Source organism: Azolla caroliniana, unplaced genomic scaffold, assembly GCF_043228905.1.
Source record: "Azolla caroliniana isolate FFs.n. ecotype wild unplaced genomic scaffold, voAzoCaro1.0.p SCAF_4, whole genome shotgun sequence".
Lineage (NCBI taxonomy): Eukaryota > Viridiplantae > Streptophyta > Polypodiopsida > Salviniales > Salviniaceae > Azolla > Azolla caroliniana.
The window spans coordinates 9,078,278-9,104,544 of NW_028230439.1; the positions used below are offsets into that span (position 1 = coordinate 9,078,278).

At 41.6% G+C, this 26,267-nt stretch overlaps 2 protein-coding genes across 5 annotated transcripts; one reads left to right on the forward strand and one right to left on the reverse strand.

The window, feature by feature from the left end:
• The first annotated feature begins 893 nt into the window (after positions 1 to 893).
• On the forward strand, positions 894 to 12,117 carry UBP26 (ubiquitin-specific protease 26). Of its 3 annotated transcripts, XM_087317769.1 has the most exons (14): positions 894 to 1,084; positions 1,177 to 1,319; positions 2,830 to 3,414; positions 3,682 to 3,937; positions 4,026 to 4,675; positions 4,785 to 4,893; positions 6,050 to 6,228; positions 6,314 to 6,598; positions 6,857 to 7,064; positions 7,179 to 7,253; positions 8,438 to 8,650; positions 8,733 to 8,990; positions 10,952 to 11,093; positions 11,469 to 12,117. In XM_087317769.1, exons 2-14 carry the CDS (start codon positions 1,243 to 1,245, stop codon positions 11,603 to 11,605), a joined length of 3,174 nt encoding a protein of 1,057 aa, XP_087173895.1. In that variant the 5' UTR covers positions 894 to 1,084; positions 1,177 to 1,242; the 3' UTR covers positions 11,606 to 12,117. The 3 variants fall into 3 exon arrangements, with proteins under 3 accessions (XP_087173895.1, XP_087173894.1, XP_087173896.1); XM_087317768.1 differs by lacking the exon at positions 894 to 1,084 and having other exon boundaries at positions 1,111 to 1,319; XM_087317770.1 differs by lacking the exons at positions 894 to 1,084; positions 11,469 to 12,117 and having other exon boundaries at positions 8,733 to 9,068; positions 10,952 to 11,089.
• A 1,040-nt stretch (positions 12,118 to 13,157) lies between these two features.
• Positions 13,158 to 14,846, reverse strand: LOC147865045 (sec-independent protein translocase protein TATA, chloroplastic-like). 2 transcript variants are annotated; one of them, XM_087317771.1, is made up of 3 exons: positions 14,695 to 14,846; positions 14,300 to 14,523; positions 13,158 to 13,504 (listed from the first exon to the last, which is right to left on the reverse strand). In XM_087317771.1, the coding sequence occupies exons 1-3, from the start codon at positions 14,804 to 14,806 to the stop codon at positions 13,385 to 13,387; spliced, it is 456 nt and encodes a 151-aa protein (XP_087173897.1). In that variant the 5' UTR covers positions 14,807 to 14,846; the 3' UTR covers positions 13,158 to 13,384. The 2 variants fall into 2 exon arrangements, with proteins under 2 accessions (XP_087173897.1, XP_087173899.1); XM_087317773.1 differs by lacking the exon at positions 13,158 to 13,504 and adding an exon at positions 13,781 to 13,873.
• Between the last annotated feature and the right edge of the window lie 11,421 nt (positions 14,847 to 26,267).

Genomic DNA, 26,267 nt, shown 5'->3' on the forward strand with positions numbered 1-26,267 from the left:
TAGTCCTTTATGGACTTTGTATAAATAGTGATGTTATAGCACATTGTATGCACAGAGTTTTAGAGTCATTTTTAATCTATGTTTACGTTCTGCTCTCTCTGTCTCTCCCGCGTATACTCTCTGTGTATTAAGCTTCTCCATTAAACCTTCATCCTATTCTCTGTTGCTATCCGGTTGAACCGGTTCTGTCTAACGCTTCCACATGTTAACATTTACAAGGAATTGAATGAATGGACAATAAATAGCCCTTAAATTTATTGTCTTGATGGTGTTTAGAAGCACCACTTTTTATTATTATATTAAACTAACCACACAAAGGGGCACACTCGAAATAAAAAACGAGAGAGTTTGTGAAGGACAAAGGAGAAGTAGGCAAAACATGAACATGAGACAAGTCACAATAGTGAGAACTAGACCTCTAGACCTTAGGCCACGAGAAGAAGCCCTTTAGGCAGGAAAGACAAGAAGCCCCGATAGATGTGAAAGTAATTAAAGAGGGCCCTCCTCCCTCACATGCCAGAAGAGTCATAACATAACTTGACAAATGCAGACACAACACACAAGTACCGCGGGGTCTTCACGAGTTTCAAAGGGCTCTCATTTGCCACACAGACTAGCAGGATGCCAACAAAGGTCGATGGGGGCTCGGACATGAAATCGAGGAGGCTGGCTGGCTGTATGAAGACAAGACCCGATGAGATAAGGCTAGGTAGGCATGTAATGGGCATGGCGGGTCATCCATGCATACATGCATGCATATGCCATGAGCTCTCCCATGCCATGCCATGGAACGAAGAGGACACAAAGAAAGAAAGAAAGAAAGGTTATGGTCCGGAGACACATAGAAGACACAAAAAGAGTAATTAGAATTTAGAACAGAGCAGAACAGAGCAGAGCAGAACAGAACAGAAGAGAACAGAACAGGAGAGAGAGAGAGAGAGAGAGAGAGAGAGAGAGAGTAGAGATTGAAGGAATGATGGGGAATGGTGCAGAGAGATTTTTGGCGCCAAAACATGGTGGGGGCATGGCAATGGCCGTGGAATTATGACGTTGATGATGGCCATGGATTGAATCCACAGACAGAGTATGTATGTAGTTTTCTGTTACCCACTACTTCTCTACTTCTGCGACGATGATTCCTTCTGATCTTTCTTCTTCTATTTGATCGTCTCTCAGACTCTCTTTGCTTCTTTCTCTTTTCGTCTGTCGTCATTCTTGCATCGCAGCACAGCACAGCAAGCCATGAGTGGCTCTGCCTCGCGACCTAAAACAAGAAAACAACGAAATACTTCCGAAGATCCCGAGACCTCCATCCTCAGGTGCGCACGATCTGTTTGAACCTTCTCTCTCTATTTCTTTTCACATTCTTTTCTTTTCTGCATCTGTTTTTTTTAGGGATTTCCAATTTGCAACAGTGCTTCATCTCAAATTTTGTCTTGCTTTCAATCATGCTCTTGTATACATGCTCCTCTGTTTAAACTCGATTGACTATGTATGTTTTGTCAAAACTAGAGTTTTTACTACCTTTCAGGGTTTGGCGTTTGCATTATTTCTTACCTGCCTATCTCGATTAGTTTTTAGGGCTTTCTAAATCAGAGAATTACTGTTCTTTGTTTGAGCTTTCAACCCTGATTATATACATGCTCTTTTGTTCATTTGATTGCGTTCAGTGTTCTATTTTATCTTGTTGCCATGGTTAGAGTCCTTGTCTATCTTGATATGTATTTTAGGGTTTCTAGATTAATGTATTACATCACTTCTGATTGAAATACACATGCTCCCTTTATTTAGTTGATTTACACTTATTTTCACAGCTATATGTATATTTTTTATTAGGTTTTTGAATCTAAAAATGCCTCCACATTTCTCGCCTGGTTTGTTTTTCAGGGTTTCCTATTGGAGCATGGTTTACTTAACTTTGTTTTTGCTTTCAATCCTCATTGCTCTCTGTTTAATCTGATTGATTGTCCTCATTGTCACAACTAGGAATTTATTCTTATTGTAGGATTTTATTTTTCCTGTATATCTTGGGTGATTTCTTTTTCAGAGTTTTCAAACTGATGCATTACTTTTCTCATACCGAGTTACTACTTCATTGTTTGTTTCAATCTGGATTGTATATAGGTTACTGTTGCTGCTATTATATTTTTCTTTCCTATGTATTTGATTGATTGATTTATAATCACAATTTTAGTTTGTTAAAGAGTTTGCATTAATCTTAGACATACTGAGCCACTACTTTTTCTTTCAGTTTCTTATCACATTTGTAGATTTTTTTTATTGTTTGCTTTAACCTTCGATATACTGGATCATTACTTTTTTTTTGTTTCAACGCCCCTTGTCTACATGCATCCATATTCGTTTGATTTGATTGTGATAATTTAGTTATTGTGAGAGATTCTTAATTATTGTGTGTCTCCATACCTCTTGCTTACCTATCTAATCCAAACTGATGCATCACTTTCCACATGCTGAGTTACTAATTTTTGCGTCCAATCTTGATTGTATATGTCTCTCTTTATTTTACTTGGTGACTTGCTCTTAGTCGCAATCAGAGGCGCCTTTGTTAGAGTTGTTTTTGCATCTGTACTGGTTATCTTAATTCATTTCTTCTTTGATTGGTTGTTTAAGATTTTCTAAATCGATGAACTACTTTCCATTACTTTTTTTAGGTTTGAATCCTGATTGCGTAAATGATCCTCTGTTTATATTTTTTTCTTGATTTGGTTTCTAGTCGCAACCAGAGATGACTTATCGGGATTGTATCTGCACAGTCCTTGCTAAAACTGTTTCATCCCTTTATTGAAAGTGTTATTCTTGGTGGTACAGAACAATTGATGAGAAGAATGAAGTTGGCTGTGCTGAAATTGTAGAGCTGTATCGCATTAACAAGCCTGCTTGTCAAGGTTGCCGTATAAATAATAAGGAATCTCCAAACTGCTTTTGCGCACTCATTCCTCCTCCTGGAGGCTTTAGAAAGACTGGAAATATTTGGCAAAGGTTGTCAGACATAGAGGCAAGGATTGGTTGTGACCCGCAAGAATTGCTTCGTCCTAACCTCAATTCACCTTCGGGTTTAACAAATCTAGGAGCAACTTGCTATGTAAATAGTGTCTTGCAGTGCTTGTATAGAATTAAGCCCTTTATTCAGGGATTTCTCGCAGCGTTACCAGAGGCACTGGATGATCAACCTGTGCTCCAAAAACTAGCTCTTCTTTTTGGTGAGCTTCGTTATGGGAAAAAGAAAGCTGTAGATTCTGCTCCATTAGCAAACGTACTGGAGCTAAATAACTCAATTCAACAAGATGGTCAAGAGTTCTTGAAGCTACTTTTGTCTTCATTGGAAAGTTTGTTGGGGAAAGTGAGGAAAGTAATCAGAGAAGTTTTTCGAGGAACAGTTTCACATGTGACCAGGTGTGTTAGTGATGTTTTTGTTGTTGGTGCTGTATGAATTTATTGCTTGCTTCTTCTGATTATTCAAGCTTAAATGAATATTGCATTGTTTGTAAAGTTCATTCTGGCTTGCATATGATGTTCAAATACAACCATGATTTTTCTGGATAAGTCAGAGTTCAATATGTTGATCCTTTGTCTCCTCTCTGTGGATACATGTTTTTATTGAATAAAGCTTTAGGCTATACAAGGATATACTAAAAACAAGTTTATTGTTCTTGATTGAAGGTGCTTAAAATGTGGGCAAGACTCTACAGCATCAAACCAACTTGTGGATTTTTATGAGTTGGAGTTAAATGTGAAAGGATTGCCAACATTAGAAGCAAGTCTTGATGATTATCTTAGCATAGAACATTTGGCTGGAGATAATCAATTCTTTTGTGAATCCTGTAATGCTAGGGTGGATGCAACACATTGCAGCAAACTAAGATCTCTTCCACCGGTATTGAATTTCCAACTCAAAAGATTTGTATACGATGCCAAGGTGCACTCCATTCCTTCTTTATGGCATGCAAAATTGTCTGGTGTTAAAGTTAGTGTGAAGTTATTGACTGTTTTGTGGTTTTTTCCAGTCTGCAGGGAAGAAGAAGGTGAGCTCAAAATTCAGTTTTCCAGAAACTCTTGACATGAGTTCACGATTAAGTGTTGACAAATCAAATGGTATACATTATGCCACACCAATGGTTTATGAAGTATTAGCCCTCCTTATTCACAGAGGAAGTACAGCAGATAGTGGGCATTATGTAGCAAACATCAAAGATGATATCACGGGAGAATGGTGGGAGTTTGATGATGAACTTGTAACAAGTTTAGGATCTTCCCCTTTTAGAGAACTGTCTGTATTTCCCTCTAAAAAGGAGATCCCTAGCAAAGAAAATCGTGCACAAGATGAAGCATCCTCTTCAGAGAATCGTCTGACATCAGCAGATGTGTACACGTTGATATACAACCTTCGGAATTCATCCCAAACAGTATCTCATTCTAGTGATGATTTATTTTGTCTGCCTCATGCCTTGCAGTGTAAAATAGACAGTCAAAATAAAGAGCTAGAGGATAGTTGTGCGGCATATAAGGTAAGAATCAATGCTGAGCTTTCATCTAGAGCAGAGCGGAAGTCGGAAATAAAAACCATTTTATCCTATATTTCGGTTGCAACTGATGAAAGATTCTTCTGGATATCAAATAATTGGCTTCGAACATGGGCTGATGAACTTGAACCACCGTAAGAAACCAAATTATTTGATCTAGTTTATGAGCTATTTTATAAAGAGGACATATTTTATGACGTTGTAACCAATGATTGATCATAAACCTGCATTTTGCTTTTGTAGTCCGATTGATAATACTGAGTTATTGTGTAAACATGCGAATGTACCTCCAAACAAAGTCAACTCAATGAAGCGCATCTCTGAAGTAGCATGGGCCAACTTACTATCTAAGGTATGCTCGTGAAAGAATCTATTGCCTAGTCACATTGGCTCTGTTTTTAGAAACAATTAATGTTAAGATAAAGAATGAGAGAAGTGATTCATTTTTACAGGTTACACTTAGAGTTGTAAGTTGGATATGCTGTCACTGTTATTAATTTTTACAGGTTACACTTCAAGTTGTAACTTGGATATACTGACTCTGTTTATCCTAACCCATATGATTCCTCATATAATACTAATAGAAGCCTTGGTGAGATTCAGATTGTACTACTGTGGGGAGGGAGAAATTAAATGGAAATATTAATATCTTCAAATTGCCAAAGACCTATGAGATCAACAGTCACGTCACATCCATGCGAATCTTATAGAATGTCTGGTAAAGAATTCAAATAGAGAGGGAGATGAAGGTTGTAGGACTTGGATCTAATATTGCAAACACTTTTTCTTCTTCAGTAGATGGAGAATAGTAGAGGTTAATGGGTTGTAAATAAAATATCAGTGTCTTGAAATGAATATCCAAATATCTAGGATACCAAAAGCTACGTCCGTGTGAGTCTTATAGAATGTCTGGTAAAGAAAGAAAGAAAGATATATTAACGTCTTTTAATTGCAATGATGCAAGTTAATTTATGAAAAATGGGCAGCAAGCTAAAACTTTGCTGATCCAAGGTAGTTTGTTGTTGAAGAAAATGGTGGCAATGGGAATTGGGCAAAGAAGATTGAAGGGAAATAGGAAGTAGCAACGAAGAAAAAACTGGAAGGGAGGAATGTATGCTGGCGCTGATCATCTCATTGTGCTCTCCATTAATGCTGAAATAAACAGCATCCAATTGGCATCTCTATGACCTTCTCAATTCTTAGGCGATGCGGTCAATTTTGTTGCAGTCTTTGCATAGAATTATCAAAGAGATATTTCTGTATTTTCTTTATTCATATACAAAATTTAGACGTATTACTCAGAAGGCCCCATGTGGTAACCATTTTATTCCACAAGTGATTATGAGATGAGAAAAGGGAACAAAAATGCAGCCTTGTTTACATATACTTAAAAGACATGAAATTAGAGGATTCTGAATTGGTTTCTTTAATGATACACACAAATTTGTTTATGTATTTTAAGCTACTAAGTGATATGCTTTTCCGAATGTTCTCTTTCTTTTATTCAGTATGGGGGTGGACCAGAACTTTGTGCTGAAAGTTGTTGCATTGACTGTGTTATTGATTATGCAAAAAGCATCACATCAGCAGGCTGTTTCAAGAATGAAAGGATGAAAATTAGGAGAATACTTGATGATAGTGGTGGTTCCTCTAGATTGATGAGGGAATTCTACATTTCCAAGACATGGTATCATCGTTGGATGTGTTCTGGATATGAAGAATGTAAATCTTTTGGGTCTAAATTCTAATAATTTTGAAAATTTGCATTCAAGGCTCCAAAACTGGTTGCGCCGTAAAGCAGCAGAAGCTCCCACAGATGTTGATGCAAATCCTAATGCTGCCATTACATGTCCCCACAAGGCTTTACTTCCTGAGACTTTAACAGGTGCAAAACGCCAGGTTGTATCGGAGGAAGTTTGGCAATATTTTCTCCAGATAGCATTACAACTCAATGGAAATGTGGATGATGGATGTATGAGTTTCCCAGTTGGTACTGCCACATGTTCAATATGTGATGCAGAAATATCAGAGGCTGCATCCCAGCAACAAAATCTCAGGTCTATACTTCATCCAAACTCAAAGAGAATGTTACGTTCTTTTTGATATTTCCCTTGTGTTTAAATTTCTTTTTGACAGATTGAATCTGAATTCGCTTATACTAAATTAACTTGTCTTAATGCAATTCTATGTTTTTTTACAAATAATTTTGCACGTACATGTCAGCATGACTTTGATGTGGATTAAGGTAGCAAGCCTGTCAGTGTGATGGGTTGTGTTTAGATCTCTATCTAAGAGAAGGAAAATTGATTTTTCAGGGCAATTAAGATGGAGGAGAGGCAGAAGCATGAGCTGCTTTTTTCAGGAGAGAGCATTATACTAAGTCCTGGGGTTACATATTATTTGGTTCCAACTGTATGGCTACACCATTGGCGATCATATTTGGGGGAAACCACCAAGAAGTCACAAAAGGTTGATGAACCGATTGGGCTAGAGGAGTGCTTGCAGGATATTCTTTGCCAGAAGGTTTGTAGATAATCAGTGAATTCATACATAATTCACCTGGGCAAAAGTTTTGAAACAGGGTATTATCATTTTCTAATTTACCTTTCTTATATTAATAATGTGATGTCTTTGCAGCACGGAGGGCTTCTTTTTAGACCACCAAAGTTGGAGAGGAATCGACTTGGTGGGCTTGTGGAAAGCAGCTCAGACGTAAGACTCTTGTCAGGCTTTTAAAATCTGAGATGTCACTTAATTTACTGTTATTTTTAAATTTTATTCTTAAATTTTCTACTTGTAGGGAATTAGTGAAGCTACAGTTTTCTAGGAATGAATGCTCTTTTTTATGGGAATTTTGAGATTCAACAACTTTAATTTGTCCTCAAAAGTTAATGAAAATCACAGCCCATTTGTTCATATATGATAGAGTGAATTAGTTTAGAGATCTTGTTGTGCTTAAAGGCATTTCTAGTTTAATTGTAACTTAAAATTACTGGCATTTAAGCTGGTTTGTAATGTTGTAATATCAGTATAACCCTATGCAGATTTGCAGGAATTTTGTGTTTGAACTTTAACAGAATTTGTAGCTGAAAATACTTTCCATGCAGGGTTGTTCCTTTAGCGTGTCATAGCATCTGGACTAGTTCTGAAGCAGTATATGAGTTCTAAATCTCCTAATGCCTGTCAAACAACTGAACAAACTAATATCGGAAATGGAAATTCACCTCTTTTTGTGTCTCGCTGAGGGGGGTCTGAGAATTCACAATTAACTCATTGTTGCCATGAAAGAAGGCATTAAGACAGCAGAGGAGAGAGTCAAAGCAGTTTTTCTAGATCCCTACAGAAAGGGCTCAATGCCAATTTTGTAAATAATGGATAGTATTAGAAAGATCGACTCTCTCCCTCCTGAACTTTTGTCTTGATCTAGGGTAAAATGCATTTTACGTCTGCTTATGATATACATTGAATGTGTAAACCATTCTTTTTGTCTCATATTTACTGAACTGTGCTAAGATAGTTACAACACACTAAATTTTACTAAGCTGATGAAGTGCTTAGCCTCTGCCAGTTCTTCTATCAAGCTCAGTATTGGTTTATTTGCTTTTTTGTGCTGATTTTCATTTATTTTTGGATTTATCTCTTGGGCTTGGTCTTTCACTACCTTTCACCTACTGTTACTGATTAGAAAGTGGGTAGCAATGGAGGTGATACGATGGAAGCTTTTCTTGAAATGGCTAAAGCCTATTCTCTAATAATAAAAACCCTCTATAAATGTGTTCGATTGCATTCCTGAAAATCTTCCATTGTAGGGTTAGTAAGCTGGTGCATGATGTAGTATGCAGTGACCATGTTTATGCAAGCATTCTCTAATAATTGAGAGGCATTGGGTTTTCCAGGATGACACATTTACGATTGTTTCAGAGCAAGACTGGAAAGATCTTTGTGCAAGATGGAGTGTTAATCCATTGCGATTTATTGGAGTGCGTGTCGTCGAGGACTTAAGCCAAAGGGACAATTCAGTGACTTCTGTTGTTCCTTTGCCTAGTTCAGAAGAAGATGAAGGATTTCAGTCTGATAGAGCACTCCCATACTTGTCTACAGAGCCTGATGTATGTACTTACGGTTTTAATTAATTTAAGCTGAAATGGGAAATTTTCCGTGTTTAAACTTTGTGCCAACACAATTTTACAGGTATGTGACATTTGCATTGAGGAAAGGGAGAGTTCCGAGCTTATAAGGAAACTTCAATATGTTGATGAGGAAATATATGTAGATCTAGTAGAAGGGAAAGAACCCCCCAAATCACTCTTGGAGCCTCTAAGAGGTGATAGACGTGTATCAAAACGAGCCCGGAAAGGTCCTGCGGCCTCCAATAAGAGGATTGTTTTGAAAGTATCCGGAGATACCACGATATACCAGCTCAAGTTGATGATTTGGGAATCATTTTCAGTAAGCTACATCTGCTCTTCCCTGAAGCTAGGATAGCTAAAGATGTCACTTACTAAGCATGTGCTAGATGTTGCGAAGGTAAAAATATCCAATCAGGAGATCGACATGTCTGAAGAAATATGTATACAATATGATATATATATTTATAACACAACATACCACAATATATACCAACTCAAGCTGATGATTTGGGAATCATTTCAGTAGGCTGCATCTGCTTTTCCCTGAAGCTAGAATAGTCAATGATGTCAATTATTAAGCATGTGTTAAATGTTTTGAAAGTCAAAGAATCAATTAGAACCTTCAAAAACTGTGAAACTAACATGTGTAGAGAGGAAAAGAGTGTCTAGAAAATATGCGTACAGATATGGATGTTTGAGTGGGAGGGAGAATGGTAAACTTGTGATAGTGCTTACTGGTATCAGAGAAATAGTGAAACATCCAAGGGAAATTGTTAACAGAGAAGAGATTTTTTCGGATTACTCTCCTCTATGACCTTGAGTAACAGCCATGAAGAACACTGATGGAAAGAAATAGAGACATTGTGGATACAAATGTGGGTAGCAGTGTATATAGCTTGCAACTAATATATGTTTGGGGGGAGGAAAATGGACCCATGGAGTTGAAAGTGCATCTTATGACTCCTCTGTAGCCATAATTGAGTACATTTGTTCATGATAAATACAAAACTCTGTTAAGAGAAGTTAGTGAACCTTTGATTCTACTTCTCCAATTCTTGCAGAACCATAAAATGAGAAATATTTCTCCATTGTAGGCTTATACCTATATTACTTTTGGGACTTTCCACTTCTTTCTTGAAGAGGGTCACACTATTTCTCATGGGTTTATATATAGTGTTTGTGGTAGCTCTTGACTTTAGTTTGCTGCTGGGTCTTGTTTGTGTTGAATTAGTATACAGTTTGTATTCTGCATATAGTTTTGTTTAATTAGAATTAGTTTACTTGGTCATCCATGGTCTGTTTTTCCAAACGTCTTACATCTTAAGTTAAATAAATTTGTTATTCTTATCATGATATATTTCCAGTATGGTTTCTTGTTTGTTTTCCTGATTTTTGTTTCACTTGTTATCTATCATTTGGAGTTTGGCCTAAATTTCCTGATTCATCGCTAACTAGGGCAAAAATATGCTTTTTTCCTAAGAAAACAAGCTTTTATCACTACCATGTCATTGAACTTGAGAAATTTTAAGCGTTACATTTCTTGTCCTTTTTTCTTCTGCTCCATGTCCTGTACCCATGTTCACGCTCCCTTTCAATATACGTATGAATTTCCATTTGGGTGACTATGCCTGCAAGTCTATACCCTAGATAACTGTTTAACAAAGGCAGCTATAGGAATGATTGGTAAGAAAATGAGCCTTCTCCACATAGGTCATAAGGTTTCTAAATTTTATTCATTTAAACTTCTTAGCGTTGGCCTTTAGGTTGAATTGCAAATGCTGTACTACATTGAGCCAATCTCAAGTATGTCTATCTCCCAGTGAGGTTCTCTGGGAAGGGAGTAAAATAAGTTCTTACGTATCTGATTATTGATGGCTAAAGCATCCATTTCTCAACCTCTTGATAACAAGGTGACTGATTAAAGGTCAACTCTTAATATCTTTATTACTGATGACCTGATATTATAGATATTCTCATATGTTAAGCTTGAATAGCAGAAATATACAGTTTATCGGAATTCTATAGCTCGGTATCATCTTAGGGCTATCGCATGAGTGCATTTCTTCTATAGAATATTGAGCTTTTCACATTTCTAGGAAACACTGAAGCATTTATAAACAATGCATTTCCCTTAGTACAGTTTTGTTTAAACTCACAGGGTTTCTCTCGTAGAAGATTTATTATATCACTCTCATGAAACAACTTTTGCTTATGTTCCATTTCAGTTTAATGCATCTTTCATGCATCTTACTCTGATACTGTTGCAATTACTATTTGCAGATTGTAAAGGAAAATCAACGTTTACATATATTCATGAAAGAGCTGGAGGATGATTCAGCTACTTTATCTGATCTCAACATTTTACCAGGTGCTTATCTCTGGGTGATTGACACGGGTCTCCATGAGAACCGTGACATAGCAGGTACTAGCTAATGGTCCTTTGTTCATATAATTTGTTGTGTTAAATGGCTATCATGTAACTTCATCAAATATACTCGTGTGATTTTATTTCGTAGTTCTGGATTTTATTAACTAGTTCATGGATCTTCTAGAATATTATTGAATTAATTGAATGTTTCGTTTGTCATTGGATTGATCTTGTGGCCATGTAAATAATTTTACATGTCTGGGGTTTTATTTTGTAGATATCATGGTTTTTTATTGAAACAATTGTAATGTTCTGTGATGTTTCATTTGATCAGTGAAATCTAGGCAATGAATTCTATACATTCTTCTCTTGTTTTACTGATTTCATGGATTTTTTTTGAATGAGGTTTTATGTGGATTACATGCACAGATGAGGTCTGTAAGCAAGACACCACCATGATTCCTGTGGAGGAGGGATTTAGTGGTACTTTGCTTGCAAGATTACCAACACTTAACAATGGGTTATTTACAATGGAGGAGAGTCAGCCACTCTATGGAGATAGTTGATTAATTTTTTCGCATGATTTTGTGCTATGATCCAGTTATTTTGTGTAAATTATTCTTTCAGACTCGGCTACACTGGCGATGACCTTGAGTTGTGTTTTTTGTAACTAAAAAAGCAGAATTACCCTATTCTTAGTTTGGCGGTATATATATAAAAGAGAAATCAACCTGAAAGAGAAAGAAATTTTGTTAGATAGTCTAGGGTGTCTATTCAAAAGGAGATTTCTTGATCAAGATATAGCCAAAGGAACAGAATCAAGTATCAGGAAAAACTCGAAAAGAGTTTGTCCAAGCTCTGATGAAAATAAGGAGCTTGCTCAGAAAATGTAGTGATAATCTTCTTGTACATTTTGGAACATTTTGAAAAACACACTTTGGCTGCTTATTAGTCAGATGTACATTGTTTGTCGTCAAATCTTTTCAATATTCCTTTGTATATCTATATTTCAGTGTTGTCCAGAACACATGTAACTTATATAGTATGTTTATTGTCAATTGAGTTATAGTAGTTTGTATTTGGCTTCTGATGTGCACAACTAGCTCTACACACTTCAGCGAGTACTAATATTTTGATGTGGGTATCAACATCAGTAGCTGTACATTATAGAGGAATGTAGACCTTTAACCATATGATGGCACAAATCTGGCAGAGAAACATCAATATGCCGATATTGATGTACATGCTGGTATGAAAGAGCATGATGCACACTAAATGGGCTGAAATGTTTCTACAGATTTCAGTTCTTGTTAATCTATTATCTAGATGTCACAAACCATTGAGGTTTTTAGCTTTGCATGGAATTATAGCTAGCCTTTGTGCTTCAGTATGCCTCTTAACACATTAGAATATTGTCACGCATCTCTCAAGAGTCAAAACAAAAACAAGAACATGTCTACCTGGCCTTCACAAGGTTTCAAATAATTGGTCTCCAAATTGGGATGAATATTGTTGCAAGCTATCATTTTACATGGAGCTCCAGACCATTATTGCAGTGTTAATGAGCCTTTGAGCACACGTGAATAAGATTATACACTTCACCCAATCTATGTGAATGTGACCATCATTGCCTATTTGGGCCATCAAGTGCTAGGGTAATGGTCTATTTGATTTGCTTTATGAAGGCATACAAACAGAGTGGATCATATTACAGCTTTTATATATCATTTTACAGTAGGGGAAAGAAACTTCAAACGACAACAAATTGAAGCGGAACTCCAAGTTACGAGAAACTCAATACTCTCAATCTCCTCAAATACTTCCATGAAACATGCAACACAATACTAACACTAGTCAATACAAGACAAATGAATTACTTGAAAGTGAAGGGCATTGCTGTAAAACCAACTTGAAAGAGATCACTTAGTTTATCTGGCATGGAATGGTATTTAATTTTAAGTTCACTTCAACAGTTATTTGCAGTCTCTTCAGTGCAATATATCATTAGCTCTATAACCTAATTCAGTTGTAGAACATAACTTAAAGTTTTTGAGGCAGCCTTCCGTTGACAACCACACATCAAACCAACTTTACAGATTTTATGCATTTGACACAGGCTTCACCTGATTAAATCTCAACTCTTCATTTAAAAAACGAAACTTTTCTAATCGAAAAAAATCAGAAATATGAGGATGAAAATCCATACAATATTTCATCATACGCTGCATCTCTTGATGTTTAATAATACCGACACACATCACATATGAAATACAAAGCATTACAGACAATGCTCAAATCTGGTATCTCGTCGATGTTTATATAGAGGAAGCCTCCAAACAAGGTCATTACAGATCTGCATTCTCCTTCTCTTGCCCAGGGCTTGATGAGATCACCTCTGACTTGCTTGGATCAGTTGTAACAGAATCCCCTCCTTGCTTTACCTCAGACTCAAATTCCTTGGCTGCCTGTATTTCATATAAACGTCCTTTAATGGTTGACATGATTTACTTTCAAGTTATGTCTTCACATTCACAACATATTGCTAAACATTGAACATCACTTGATGAAATAATATACAATTGGAAGATATTCAATCAAACCATCTCTCATGGTATCATGATGGATAATTTTTAGATAAAAAAAGGGAGGAAAAAAAGCCCATGGAACTAGCTTTGTTCGTTTGATCTCCATCTCATTTACTCTAGAAATCATGCTTTTTATAATGGTTCTCTGGTGAAGGGACACACTATTAGTTACTACGAGACAGCGGTTGCAGTTCCGTTATTAGCACCAATACCCCTGGTATAGCCTGATAAGGTGATAAGTTTGTGTGCCTGGATGGAGAAACATATTATGTCCACCGATTTTCTCAGTTAAAGTGATTAATTGGTGTTTCACATGCTTTATCCATATTCTTATTTCCTTTTCAACTCTACCACATACTTCTCTGTAAAATCTTTTGCTAATAGAAATGACAATGAAAAAAAATCCAAAGGTTTTAATCATGCCAAAGAGAGTGGAAAGGAGCAATCTGTATATTTTTTTTTTCTTTTCCACCATTTTCTATTACTGAACCAATTCCAACCATGGATATATCTCTGACTCCAACATATAATTTATTGATAACGAAATAATCAGACGTAGAAGAGAGAAAAACAAGTTCAGTGGCATCAAATAATCAAAAATCAATCCTGAACCACCATACAATCTCTAATATGCAATAGATTATATATAGGGTAATAATGAAGATGAGATCCTACTTGTTGGAAGCTTTTCACAGTCTTTCCGAGGCTTTTCCCTATTTCAGGGAGCTTGGATGGGCCAAAGATGAGAGCAGTCACGCCAGCGATCACTGCGAGTTCAGGAACACCAAGCCCAAAAAGTGCTCTGGCCCCACTTTTACGACGATTATTATCACGTCGGCACCAACCAGACCCTCTAAGACCATACCTATTGGAAGACAAGCTCAAAGAAGAATGCAAACCTGCATCATGTTTTTTTCAAGAGAAGATTAGAATTTCAGAAAGATGGAGTGACAACATACAGAAACCCTAAAGGAACCCAAAAACTAGACAGACTGGATAAAAGAAGAAGGAACCGTTGAAAGGAAACAAAGAATTCAAGGTTTTTGGCTTAGGTTCGGGGTTTTGCTTACCTTGAGGCTGCAAGAAGGAGGTTTGAAGGAGACATGAAGGCCTGCTGCTGAGATTAGGGTTAGCAGGAATGGATGAGACAGGGGCCACATGAAGAAGAGCCATTGGAGGCATATAGCATACACAAATGCAAAGGCAAAGGCAAAGCTAAAATGCAAAGGCAAAGGCAAAGCTAAAATGCAAAGGCAAAAATGGATGTGTGCGAAAATGTACATATTGTGTGGGTGTGCCCAAAACTCATAATTTCTTTTAGGAAGCCAAAAAATGCATCATTCGCGTGTCTCCGAGTGTCCGAGTGTCCGCGCCGCCATATGTTCTCCCTCTGACCTACTTGTCATACTCTCTCTCTCTCTCTCTCTCTCTCTCTCTCTCTCTCTCTCTCTCTCTCTCTCTCGTTCCGGTCTCCACCCGACCATCTGTGTCCCTCATATGTATTCGAAGGATTGGGAGTGGTTGACCCACATCCTCGACATGTGGATAAAGCTCTCCATTTGTTACGACGCGTCCCCGAGGTTTGGATCCCCAATAAGTTCCGAAGGCTTATGATTAGCTTGTCGTATGGGACCCCCGCCAGGCAACAATCCTCCACATTTTAAGCACTCTGTGTGACCATCCCATCTTAACCATCACTTTCTTCCACTTCATACCCATTCATCCTCTTAGAATTAGGCAAGAAGTAAATGGATAAAACCTACATGTCATCATCCTACTTTGCCGCCAAGTATCGATCTTCTTCATATCCTAGAACCTGGAAATCTAGAGACGGAACCTTATATAACCCTTACTTTGAAGCATCGCAAAGTCATAAAGGGTTTCCACCCTCAATGGCAATACATGTTGTCGGTTTAGGGTTTAACCTATATATGACTTGATCATTCAAGTGAAGTGATCGTTGAACACGCTAGAAATTGAACAATCGGAATGAATCTTCCCCCACAAGGCTTGACACTCTCCATGGTTTCTTAGTACATAGTTCAAGCAACATTGTACCATGAATTGCTTTGCTAGGTGCTAGTTAAAAAACCAAATTTATGAAGATAATGGTAGGGAAGAAAATATAATATTGATGAAAAAAGTAGATAAATTTCAACTCACAACCATATGGACAACCTTGTAGGGCATGTTAATATGCTACTAAAATAAAGTAGTTCTTTCTTTATTTGCTTTAATTGACTCAACAAAAATGATGTCCTGTTAAGTATATGTCAGACAACTCCAATTCTGACATCTTCATTTAGTGTTGATGGAAAAGGACACACCTCATAACTTCCTTTACTATGGATGGACAAGGACAATGGAAGAACTCTACACAATTGTGAATGTGGGGTTTACATTGTAACCAATGAATTTGTGTCACTTGAGGCCTTTTGTTGCATTAATTTTGTTATAGTTCAAGTGCTCAACATATTGCGATATGCAAAACATATATGCACATACATCCTTAGTTGTAATATGTTGGACTTGAACCCGTATGCTTATGAGTCTATGATTTGTCAAGAAAATAAAGTTGAGCACCTCAAGGTAGGTGGTTTGTTTAGGGTTTAGAGCAATTACAACTAAGGAGATTAAAGCACTCATGAAATGATTGTTAAACCCTAAATCAATGCACAAAAAATGCAATTACAGTTTTGATGTTACCACAGATTATGTCTTTACAATCGAAATCTTAGTATCCAATTTTTCTCGAGGTTATTCAAATATTTAATCTCTCTCTCTCTCTCTCTCTCAGGCCATATTTGACCTCCAAAGATGAAAATAAAAGCAATCTCTCTCTCTCTCTCTTTCTCTAGTGAAAACACACAAGTGTATTAATAAATGTGTGCAAAAAATACTACTTACAATGGGTGGCACAATGGAGTGAGTATAGTTACCCACTAACTACACATGTAATGGAACATGTTGAATTGCCAATAGGCAAGATGAACATTCCACCAAAGAAAGAATTGTGACTTGCTCCAATAAAGAAAATTGTCATATTAGAACTCCCTTCTACTTTCATAGATATGCTTTGACTCCATGCCTACCATCAAATACAAAAGCATTCGCATATCCCAATTATGACACAATCCCCAATACCTCATAAATAAGAAAACGATCCCCAATTTCAGGCCGATTAGTGTGAATTGTGCAAACGCCCACAATTTTCACATCAAATAATAGGTCCATGACAAAACCTTGCCGAATTTGAGCAATGTAACCTTAAATCTAGAAATCAATCAGACATTGTATGAAATGATGAATACTATCTTCCATTTGAAAAAGAAGTAATTTCCCATTGCTAGTCCACGTTGTTGAACAAGTTCATAATGGACATATTCACACTGTCCCAATGGACATACTAGGTATTAGAGATCTAAGTACTAAAGTAAGCTTAAGATAAGGATAAACAAATGATAGATAGAAAGGAGAAAGAGAAAGAAGGGTGCCGATCCACCCGACCACCCCCGAGCGAAGGGATCGAGACAGACTCGAGCCTCGATCGGCGTCCCATACCACCGCTGTGGCGTCGAGTCGTACTTGGTGCTGGCGCGCTCGCTACAAGAGTTGACCCACCACAAGAGCAGAGTCTCGATGTTGTCAAAAGATTATCAAATGAGGGTAGCTAGGCCTCTTATTTATAGCGATACCCAAGGCCCCCAGGCAAGTTCACACTTGACCTAATGGGTTGTCTCAATCCCGAGGATTAAAAGTAATCCTCCCCTTCTTTACACTCTCGTTTAACCCTCACACTTATCCACGTGTATAGAATACTACGGTAAATTCTCACCACGGGATATTAAATGGTCATGCCCGTAACATACTCCCCCTCTTTAAAACATTGCACTCTTGCAATGGAAAGTTAGGGAAATTAGTTCTGAGAGTATTTTCGTGTTCCCATGTGGCATCTTTTATTGATTTATCCATCCATTTTATTTTAAATTCTCGGATTTCTTTAGTACGTAATTTTTTTGTTTTAACATCGAGAATTCTTTCTGGTACATGTGGTTTAGAAGATAATTCTTCAAAAGTAACTAGAGTTTTAGTTGTAACTGTATTGTCGCAAGAACCTAGAAGTTCTTTTAGACGACTCACATGAAAGACTGGATGAATTCTGACACCATCGGGAAGAGCGAGACGATAGGCTGATGACCCAATGCGTTTGAGGACTGTAAAAGGTCCACAAAACCATGGGGCTAACTTAGCGCACTTACCCGTAGACAATGTCTTATAATTGTGAGGTACACATAAAAATACCTTCTGTCCAGGGTTGAATACACGAGGTTCCCTATGATGATTGGCATAAAAACGCACTCTATCTTGAGCTGTTTTTATATTATCTCGTGCAATATGCAACATATCTTGCATATCCCGAAGAAAGTTTTGCGTACTTCGCAACTCATCATGATGTATATTAACATCAATTGGGGCTCGTGGCTGAAAACCATACATCAACATAAAAGGACTATATCCCGTCGACGTATGCTTGGAGTTGTTATAAGCAAACTCCAAAATTGGGAGATAACGTTCCCATTTTGTTGGTTTTGCACCAACGTATGCTCGAAGCATGTCCTCAATAATTTGATTTACTTGTTCTGTCTGTCCATCGGATTGAGGATGATCCGTGGAGCTCATGCTTAACGTAGTTTCTAACTTCTTAAAGACTTGCGTCCAGAAGTCACTAGTAAACTTTGGATATCGATCACTCACGATATCCATCGGTAACCCATAAAAACGAAACAATTCGTCAACGAATTGGTAAACCAATTCAGGAGCTGTTACCGTGGTTTTAGTAGCAATAAATCTGGCCATTTTATGTTGGGAATCGACACTTCTAGATTCACCTTCACCACTCGGCCACAACCGATTAATCGCGGATCAATGCAGCAGAAAATAGGAACCACACGGAGAAACAAAAAAAAAAAAACGCGAGTACACAGGGATTAACGTGGAAAACCCTAGACGGGAAAAACCACGGGAGTACAAGACTCCAAACCAACACTATACAGAGAAGTATACAATGGCGAGCTGCAAGGCGACGACCTTGAGCTCGCTGTCCTCGCCACAGGCGGCGGAAATACACAGAGGCGTCTACCTCTTCCTCTCTCGCGCTCTATCTCTCTCACGGCTGCTCTCTCTTCACTCCTCTAAAGTGGAAAAACAGAAAAATGAGAAGCAACATTAAAACTGTTTGCCCTAAGTCATATTTATACACATATGACTTTGGGGCTATTTACAACTGTGGCCTCAGGGGCCCATAGCGAACATATTCACGGATATGTCCCTGCATCCGGATCGCTCTCCGGGTACATTCGTCATCCGGCACCGAAGCCGGGGTCTTCGTCATCCGGATCCGAAACCGAAACCGGGATTGTCGGCATTCATCTCCGACATCCGACCATCCCATCCGAAGGGACCGTAATCCCAACAAACTCCCCCTTCACTTCGGCATGGGATGTCTCTCCAATCCGATCCTCTTCCGGCATGCTTCCAGCTTGTCGGGTGTGAGGACCTTGGTCAGCATATCCGACCCGTTCTCGTCCGTGTGGATCTTTGTCAGCACGAACTCCTTGTCTTCTATCCTTTCCCGGATCCAGTGATATCTTCGCTGGATGTGCTTCGTCCGGGAGTGATAGGCCGCGTTCTTCGCAAGGTGGATTGCACTCTGACTGTCGCAGTAGAGTCGGTACTCCTCCTGCCGGATACCGAGCTCTCCAATGAAGTCCTTCATCCATATTATTTCCTTGCCGGCTTCAACAGCCGCCATGTACTCCGCCTCCGTGGTTGACAACGCAACCGTCTTCTGCAGCCTCGACTGCCACGAAACAGCTCCCCCTGCATATGTCATCACATACCCTGATGTGGACCGGCTGGTATCTGCATCAACCGACATATCCGAATCGGTGAAGCCGTCGAGTTCGGGCTTACCGGAGCCGAATCGGAGGCACACGTTTGCCGTGCCCTTCAGGTATCGGAGTATCCACTTGGCCGCGTTCCAATGCTCTTTGCCGGGATTGCTCATGTACCGGCTCACCACTCCGACTGCATATCCTATGTCCGGTCTCGTACACACCATGGCGTACATCAAGCTCCCGACGGCTGAGGCATACGGCACTTTCATCATATCCTCCTTTTCAGCCTTTGTCTTGGGACTTTGCTTGCTGGACAGCTTGCAGTTTGCCGGGAGGGTCGATCCGACCGGTCTTGCTTCCGACATGTTGAACCGGTGAAGCACCTTCGTCACGTACTTCTCCTGTGACAGCCACAACTGCTTCTTCTTCCGGTCCCGGATGATGTGCATCCCTAGTATTTGTCTCGCCGGACCCAGGTCCTTCATTGAAAAGGTTCGGTGAAGAGCCTTCTTCAGCATCCGTATCTTGACCTGGTCCCGTCCGACGATCAACATGTCGTCCACGTACAGGAGGAGTATTAGAAAGTCTCCTCCTTCGAACTTCTTCACAAATACGCAGTGGTCGGACTGCGTTTTGAGGTACCCTTCATCGGTCATGAAGGAGTCGAACTTCCGGTACCATTGCCGGGGAGCCTGCTTCAGTCCGTAAAGGCTCTTCTTCAATTGGCATACCAGGTGCTCCTTCCCTTTCTTCTCGAATCCTTCCGGTTGCTGCATGTAGATCTCTTCATCGAGGTCACCGTGAAGGAATGCCGTCTTCACGTCCATCTGTTCTACCTCGAGGTCCATGCTTGCCGCTATGCTCAGCACCGTCCGGATGGAGGTCATCTTCACTACCGGGGCAAATATCTCGTCGAAGTCGACGCCCTTCTTCTGCTGAAACCCCTTCACCACGATCCTGGCTTTGTATCTCGGGGGGTTTCCGGCATCTCCCGGTTTCAGCTTGAACACCCACTTGTTTCGAAGTGCCCGCTTTCCTTTCGGCAACTCCACAAGTTCATATGTGTGGTTCTCATGCAGGGAATCCATTTCGTCCTGCATGGCACTCAACCACCTGCGGCTCTGGGTGTCATGCTTTGCTTCTTCAAAGCTCTCCGACTCCCCTTCGTCGGTTAGCAGCACATGCTCTGGTTCCGGAAATCTCCGGGGGGCCCTTCTCTCTCTTAGAGGATATCTCCGTTCCGGAGCTTCGGTAACCGGTTCTTCCGATTCTTCTTCATCCGAATCCATTTTGGGATCGGGGCCGGTTCCGGTATCGTTTTCATCTTCTTCGGCCGGTTCTGTTTCTTCACCGTCTTCGGCCGGATCCTCGAGTGCTAACCGGTCCCTTGCCGGTCGGGACTGCTCCTTGTAGAGTTGATCCTCACCGGTCGACTTGGAGCTCTTTACCTTCTTCTCCGACTCCCAGTCGGCGAGTGTCTTGTCCTCCATGAAGATGATGTCTCGACTCCTGAATATCTTCTTGTCGACCGGGTCCCATACTCGGTAGCCGAACTCGTCATCGCCGTAACCGAGGAATATGCATGGCCGGGTCTTTGGATCTAGCTTTCCTCTCCGGTCCTTTGCCACATGCACGTAGGCGAGACACCCGAACACCTTCAGATGCCGGTAGGACACTTCCTTACCGGTCCACACTTTCTGCGGCGTGTCTCCGTCCAAAGGTACTGAGGGTGATCTGTTTATCACGTATGTCGCCGTCGACATTGCCTCAGCCCAAAACCCCTTGGGTAATTTCGCATGCGCCAGCATACTCCGGACCCTCTCCATTATGGTCCGGTTCATCCTCTCGGCCAGCCCGTTCAGTTCCGGCGTCTTCGGCACAGTAAACTCGAGTCGGATTCCCTTCGAGCGACAGTACTCCTGGAACTGCCCCCGGTATTCCCCTCCGTTATCCGCTCGTATCGCTTTCAGCTTCTTGCCGGATTCCCTTTCCACTCTCGCGTGGAGTTCTTTGAAGACGCACAACACTTGGTCCTTTGTCTTCAACGGTGCCGTCCACAGCTTCCGGCTGTGATCATCGATGAATGTTACGAAGTACTGGGCTCCGCCATGTGACTTCGTCTCTACCTGACACACGTCAGTGTGCACCAACTCCAATGGTGCGCTACGTCTCGTCGGTGGCCTTGAGTGGAAGGAGGTTCGGTTCTGCTTACCGGCCAGGCAATCGGTGCACTTCTCCAGGTGCACATGCTTCACTGGGATGAGGTTGTCTTCTGCAAGCCTCTTCATCCCCTTCTCACTCATGTGACACAGTCTTTTGTGCCACAGCTCACCGGCAGTGTCGGCTGCCACATTCAACTCTTCCGGACATAACCGGGCATTCATCAGGTACAGTGTGTTGTCTTTCCGGGCCCGAGCCACTATCAGGTTCCCCTTGCTGAACTTCATTACGCCGTTCCGGATGCTACCTGTGTAGCCTTCATCGTCTAGCCTCCCGGCCGAAATCAGGTTCAATCGAACCTCCGGAACGTGTCGGACATCCTTCAGCAGCATTTTGCATCCGGTTGGGGTTGTCAACCACACGTCTCCGATGCCGGCAATCCGGCACGTACCTTCATTTCCCATCCGAACACAGCCATGCTCGCCGGCTGTGTAGGATGAGAAGTATCTTCTCTCCGGGGTCAGGTGGAACGATGCTCCGGAATCGACCACCCAGGTCGTCTCATCGCCGGCAATGTTTAGTTCACCTTCTTTGGTGATGAGCATGATCTCCTCTTCACTTGCCGCGAGTGCCGTCGTTCCTTTCCGGTCCTGCCCTCGCCGATCCGAACCATTCCGGTCCATGGCTCCCCGGTATGCACTGTTTCTCTCCGGTGACTTCTTCGAATCGGTGTTGTCGGTTCCATTGTCTTTTCGGTAATGCCGACAATTCTTTCGGAAGTGCCCCGGCTTCCCACAGTGGAAGCATGTGGGCCTTCCTCTTGACTGCGACCGGGTCCCCGACTTCTCCCATCTTTGCGGACTCCGGTTCCATTGTCTTCCCCGATCCGATTCGGTAAACAGCATCTTCGGGTCGGAGACCGGTTCCTTATCTCTCCGACGCGCTTCTTCATTCAGAATACTTGTCTTTACCGTTTGTAAGGACAAGTTATCTTCGGTGCACGAGGTGCTGAGAGTCACCACCAAGTTCTCCCAGCTTTCCGGCAATGTACACATCAGGATGATGGCTTGCATTGCATCCTCCAACGGGAACTTGATCGCCGCAAGCTGATTCACGAATCCCATGAACGTGCTTACGTGTTCCACCATACTCTCGCCGTCCCGGTACTTGAGATTCACTATCTTCCTCATCAGGGAGGTCCGGTTCAACGCATTCTTCCTCTCGTAGAGGCCCGACAGCTTCTTCCACATCTCATATGCGTTGGTGTCGTTTGCCACATGTTGTAGGACGCTTACATCGACATATTGTCGGATCGTCGCTACGGCTTTCCGGTTCAGGAGCTTCCACTCCGACTCAAGTACCCCTTTCGGTATTTCCGACCTGTCAATCGGTTCGTACAGGTCCCGAACAATCAGAAGATCCTCCATCTTGATCTTCCAGTCGGCGTAATTCTGTGCATTCAGCACCATCATCCCCGGCTGCCCGCTGCCGCCGCCTTCCATTTTCTGCAGCAGTTCGCTCTGATACCAGTTTGTTGGGAATCGACACTTCTAGATTCACCTTCACCACTCGGCCACAACCGATTAATCGCGGATCAATGCAGCAGAAAATAGGAACCACACGGAGAAACAAAAAAAAAAAAACGCGAGTACACAGGGATTAACGTGGAAAACCCTAGACGGGAAAAACCACGGGAGTACAAGACTCCAAACCAACACTATACAGAGAAGTATACAATGGCGAGCTGCAAGGCGACGACCTTGAGCTCGCTGTCCTTGCCACAGGCGGCGGAAATACACAGAGGCGTCTACCTCTTCCTCTCTCGCGCTCTATCTCTCTCACGGCTGCTCTCTCTTCACTCCTCTAAAGTGGAAAAACAGAAAAATGAGAAGCAACATTAAAACTGTTTGCCCTAAGTCATATTTATACACATATGACTTTGGGGCTATTTACAACTGTGGCCTCAGGGGCCCATAGCGAACATATTCACGGATATGTCCCTGCATCCGGATCGCTCTCCGGGTACATTCGTCATCCGGCACCGAAGCCGGGGTCTTCGTCATCCGGATCCGAAACCGAAACCGGGATTGTCGGCATTCATCTCCGACATCCGACCATCCCATCCGAAGGGACCGTAATCCCAACATTTTAGTTAGTCGATCAACGACAACCCAGATGGCATCATGACCTTTTTGGGTGCGAGGAAGGCTAACAATAAAATCCATGGATATACTTTCCCACTTATTATTGGGAATGTCCAAGGGATGTAAAAGTCCTGCGGCTTTAAGTCGCTCGACCTTGTTAACCTGACACTGGTGACATTTAGTCACATAGCTATGTATGACAGGACGCATCTTAGGCTAATAAAATTGAGTGGAGATGAGAACGAGTGTACGATGTATTCTAGGGTGCCCTGCTAAGGGTGCATCATGGCATTAAAAAAGAATCCTCTTTTTGACCTCGGGTAAATCTGGAACACAAACCTGTCGAATACATGTGTATAATGGACGTATTCACACCATCCCGTTTCGGCCATTTATGTAATTAGCATAAAGGGTAGTTGCCCTAAGTCGGTCACTATATATAGTGACCTTGTAACCTCTTTGTGAGGTTGGTTGTTGTATTATTGCTTTGTGAAATAAAGAGTCTTTTGGTGTCTCTCTCTCTCTCTCTGTGCAACGACCTACATTCTGTCATACGCAGGGAATAAACAGGAATCGAGTGCTTCAAGATCTTCCGCACTGACGACATTGCTTCCAACATCTGGTATCAGAGCCTGCACAGTAGTCGGTCCTTCAATCCGCTGTCGGCCGTCGTCTCTGCATTCGGTTTCCTGCGTCATTCGAAGAAAGAGAGAAGAAGAACAAAAACGAGGTTTGCACCTCATCGCGTTAGATCCCCTTGCTTGGAGTAAGCCAGCAGGTTGTACTCTGTCCCTTGTGATCGTAACCGCTCGAGGTGAAATCCCCTTGTGCAACTTTGACAACAACCCAAATTCGTGCTTCATCTGGCTGATCGACATTCGGGAGGATCAGTCGGATCCGTCTCTCTCGTCGCTGCAGTCACCCGAAGCCGAATCGGTCCAGATAATCGGTTTCAATAATCGGTATTCGGCATATATATCCGAAGCGAACCGGGCTCACTCCGACTCGACGACATTCGGGAAGACCAGTCGGTTCTGTCCCTCAGGTTACCGTAGTCAATTCGAGCAAGTTCAACAATACATATATCCGAAGCCGAACCGACTCGGGTTCAAATCCGACTAGAACGATATCGGGTGAGCCAACAGGCTGCACTCCAACAAGATTCGTAGTCAACTCCGAACCGAGCTTCGTCAACCGAAACCAAATTTGATGGCATCAACATCCGGCTCGTCAGAAATGAGTCTACGAAAGTTCGATGGATCGAACTTTAACTTCTGGAAGGAGCAAATGCAGGACTATCTCATAGTCAAGGGGCAAATCGATCCCATCGAAAATGAAGAACCTCCAGAAGGATACAAACCAATTGAGTGGCAGAAGCTGGACAGAATCGTCCGCGCCACGATTCGGATGCACCTATCGGAATCGGTATACTTTACGGTGCAATCGTGTACGACAGCATTCGAACTGTGGAAAACACTGTCGGACACTTACGAAAAGAAGGTCGCCGCAACGAAGATGTTTCTGATCCGGCGCCTCTACAACTTGCGGATGAAAGAATCCGATTCGGTCCAAGCACACCTCAATGAGTACGAAAGCATAAGCTCCCAAATCTCGTCACAGGGGACGGCAATCGAGGATGAACTCAGAGCAATGATACTCATGAGCAGCCTTCCCCCATCATGGGAAACTTTCGTCACAACCGTGTGCAACGCGTCAACCACGGCTGTTAAATACTCCGAAGTCACGAGCGCAATCCTGACCGAAGCAGCTCGGAGAAAGTCTTTCGCCAAAGACTCAACAGACGACGCTTACGTAGTACAAGGTTCAACAGACCGATCGAACATACGAGGAAGAGATTCCTCACGGCCGCCGAACAATCAGCGAAGACGGAGCCAGTCACGGGATAACCGAATCTGCAACTATTGCAAGAAACCCGGACACATCAAAGCCGACTGCCGCGCACTCAAGAACAAGAACAACAAGAAGAATGGCCGGCATGAGGAGATCAATTACGTCAGCTTCTCAGCTGATGTACTACCGGACGACCCGAATATACTATCAATAGAAAATCCAGTCGGATCAGAAGTTCTACTCACGACTGAAGAATCGAGCACATGGCTCTTGGATTCGGGCGCGTCATTTCACGTGACTCCTCATCGATCCCAATTTCGGCAATATACGATCCGTCACTCCGACTCAGTTCGAGTCGGCAACTCACAACACTGTGACATCGTCGGAATCGGCACAGTAGAGCTCAACCTTGCAGGGGGCTCTACACTTGTACTCCACAATGTCCGACATGTACCCGAGCTCACAAGGCCATTGATCTCAGTCGGACAACTAGATGAAGACGGCATTCGTGCCGGTTTTTCTTCGGGAGGGTGGACACTCCACAGGGGGAACCTCCTGCTTGCTAGAGGACCCAAGATACACTCACTGTAT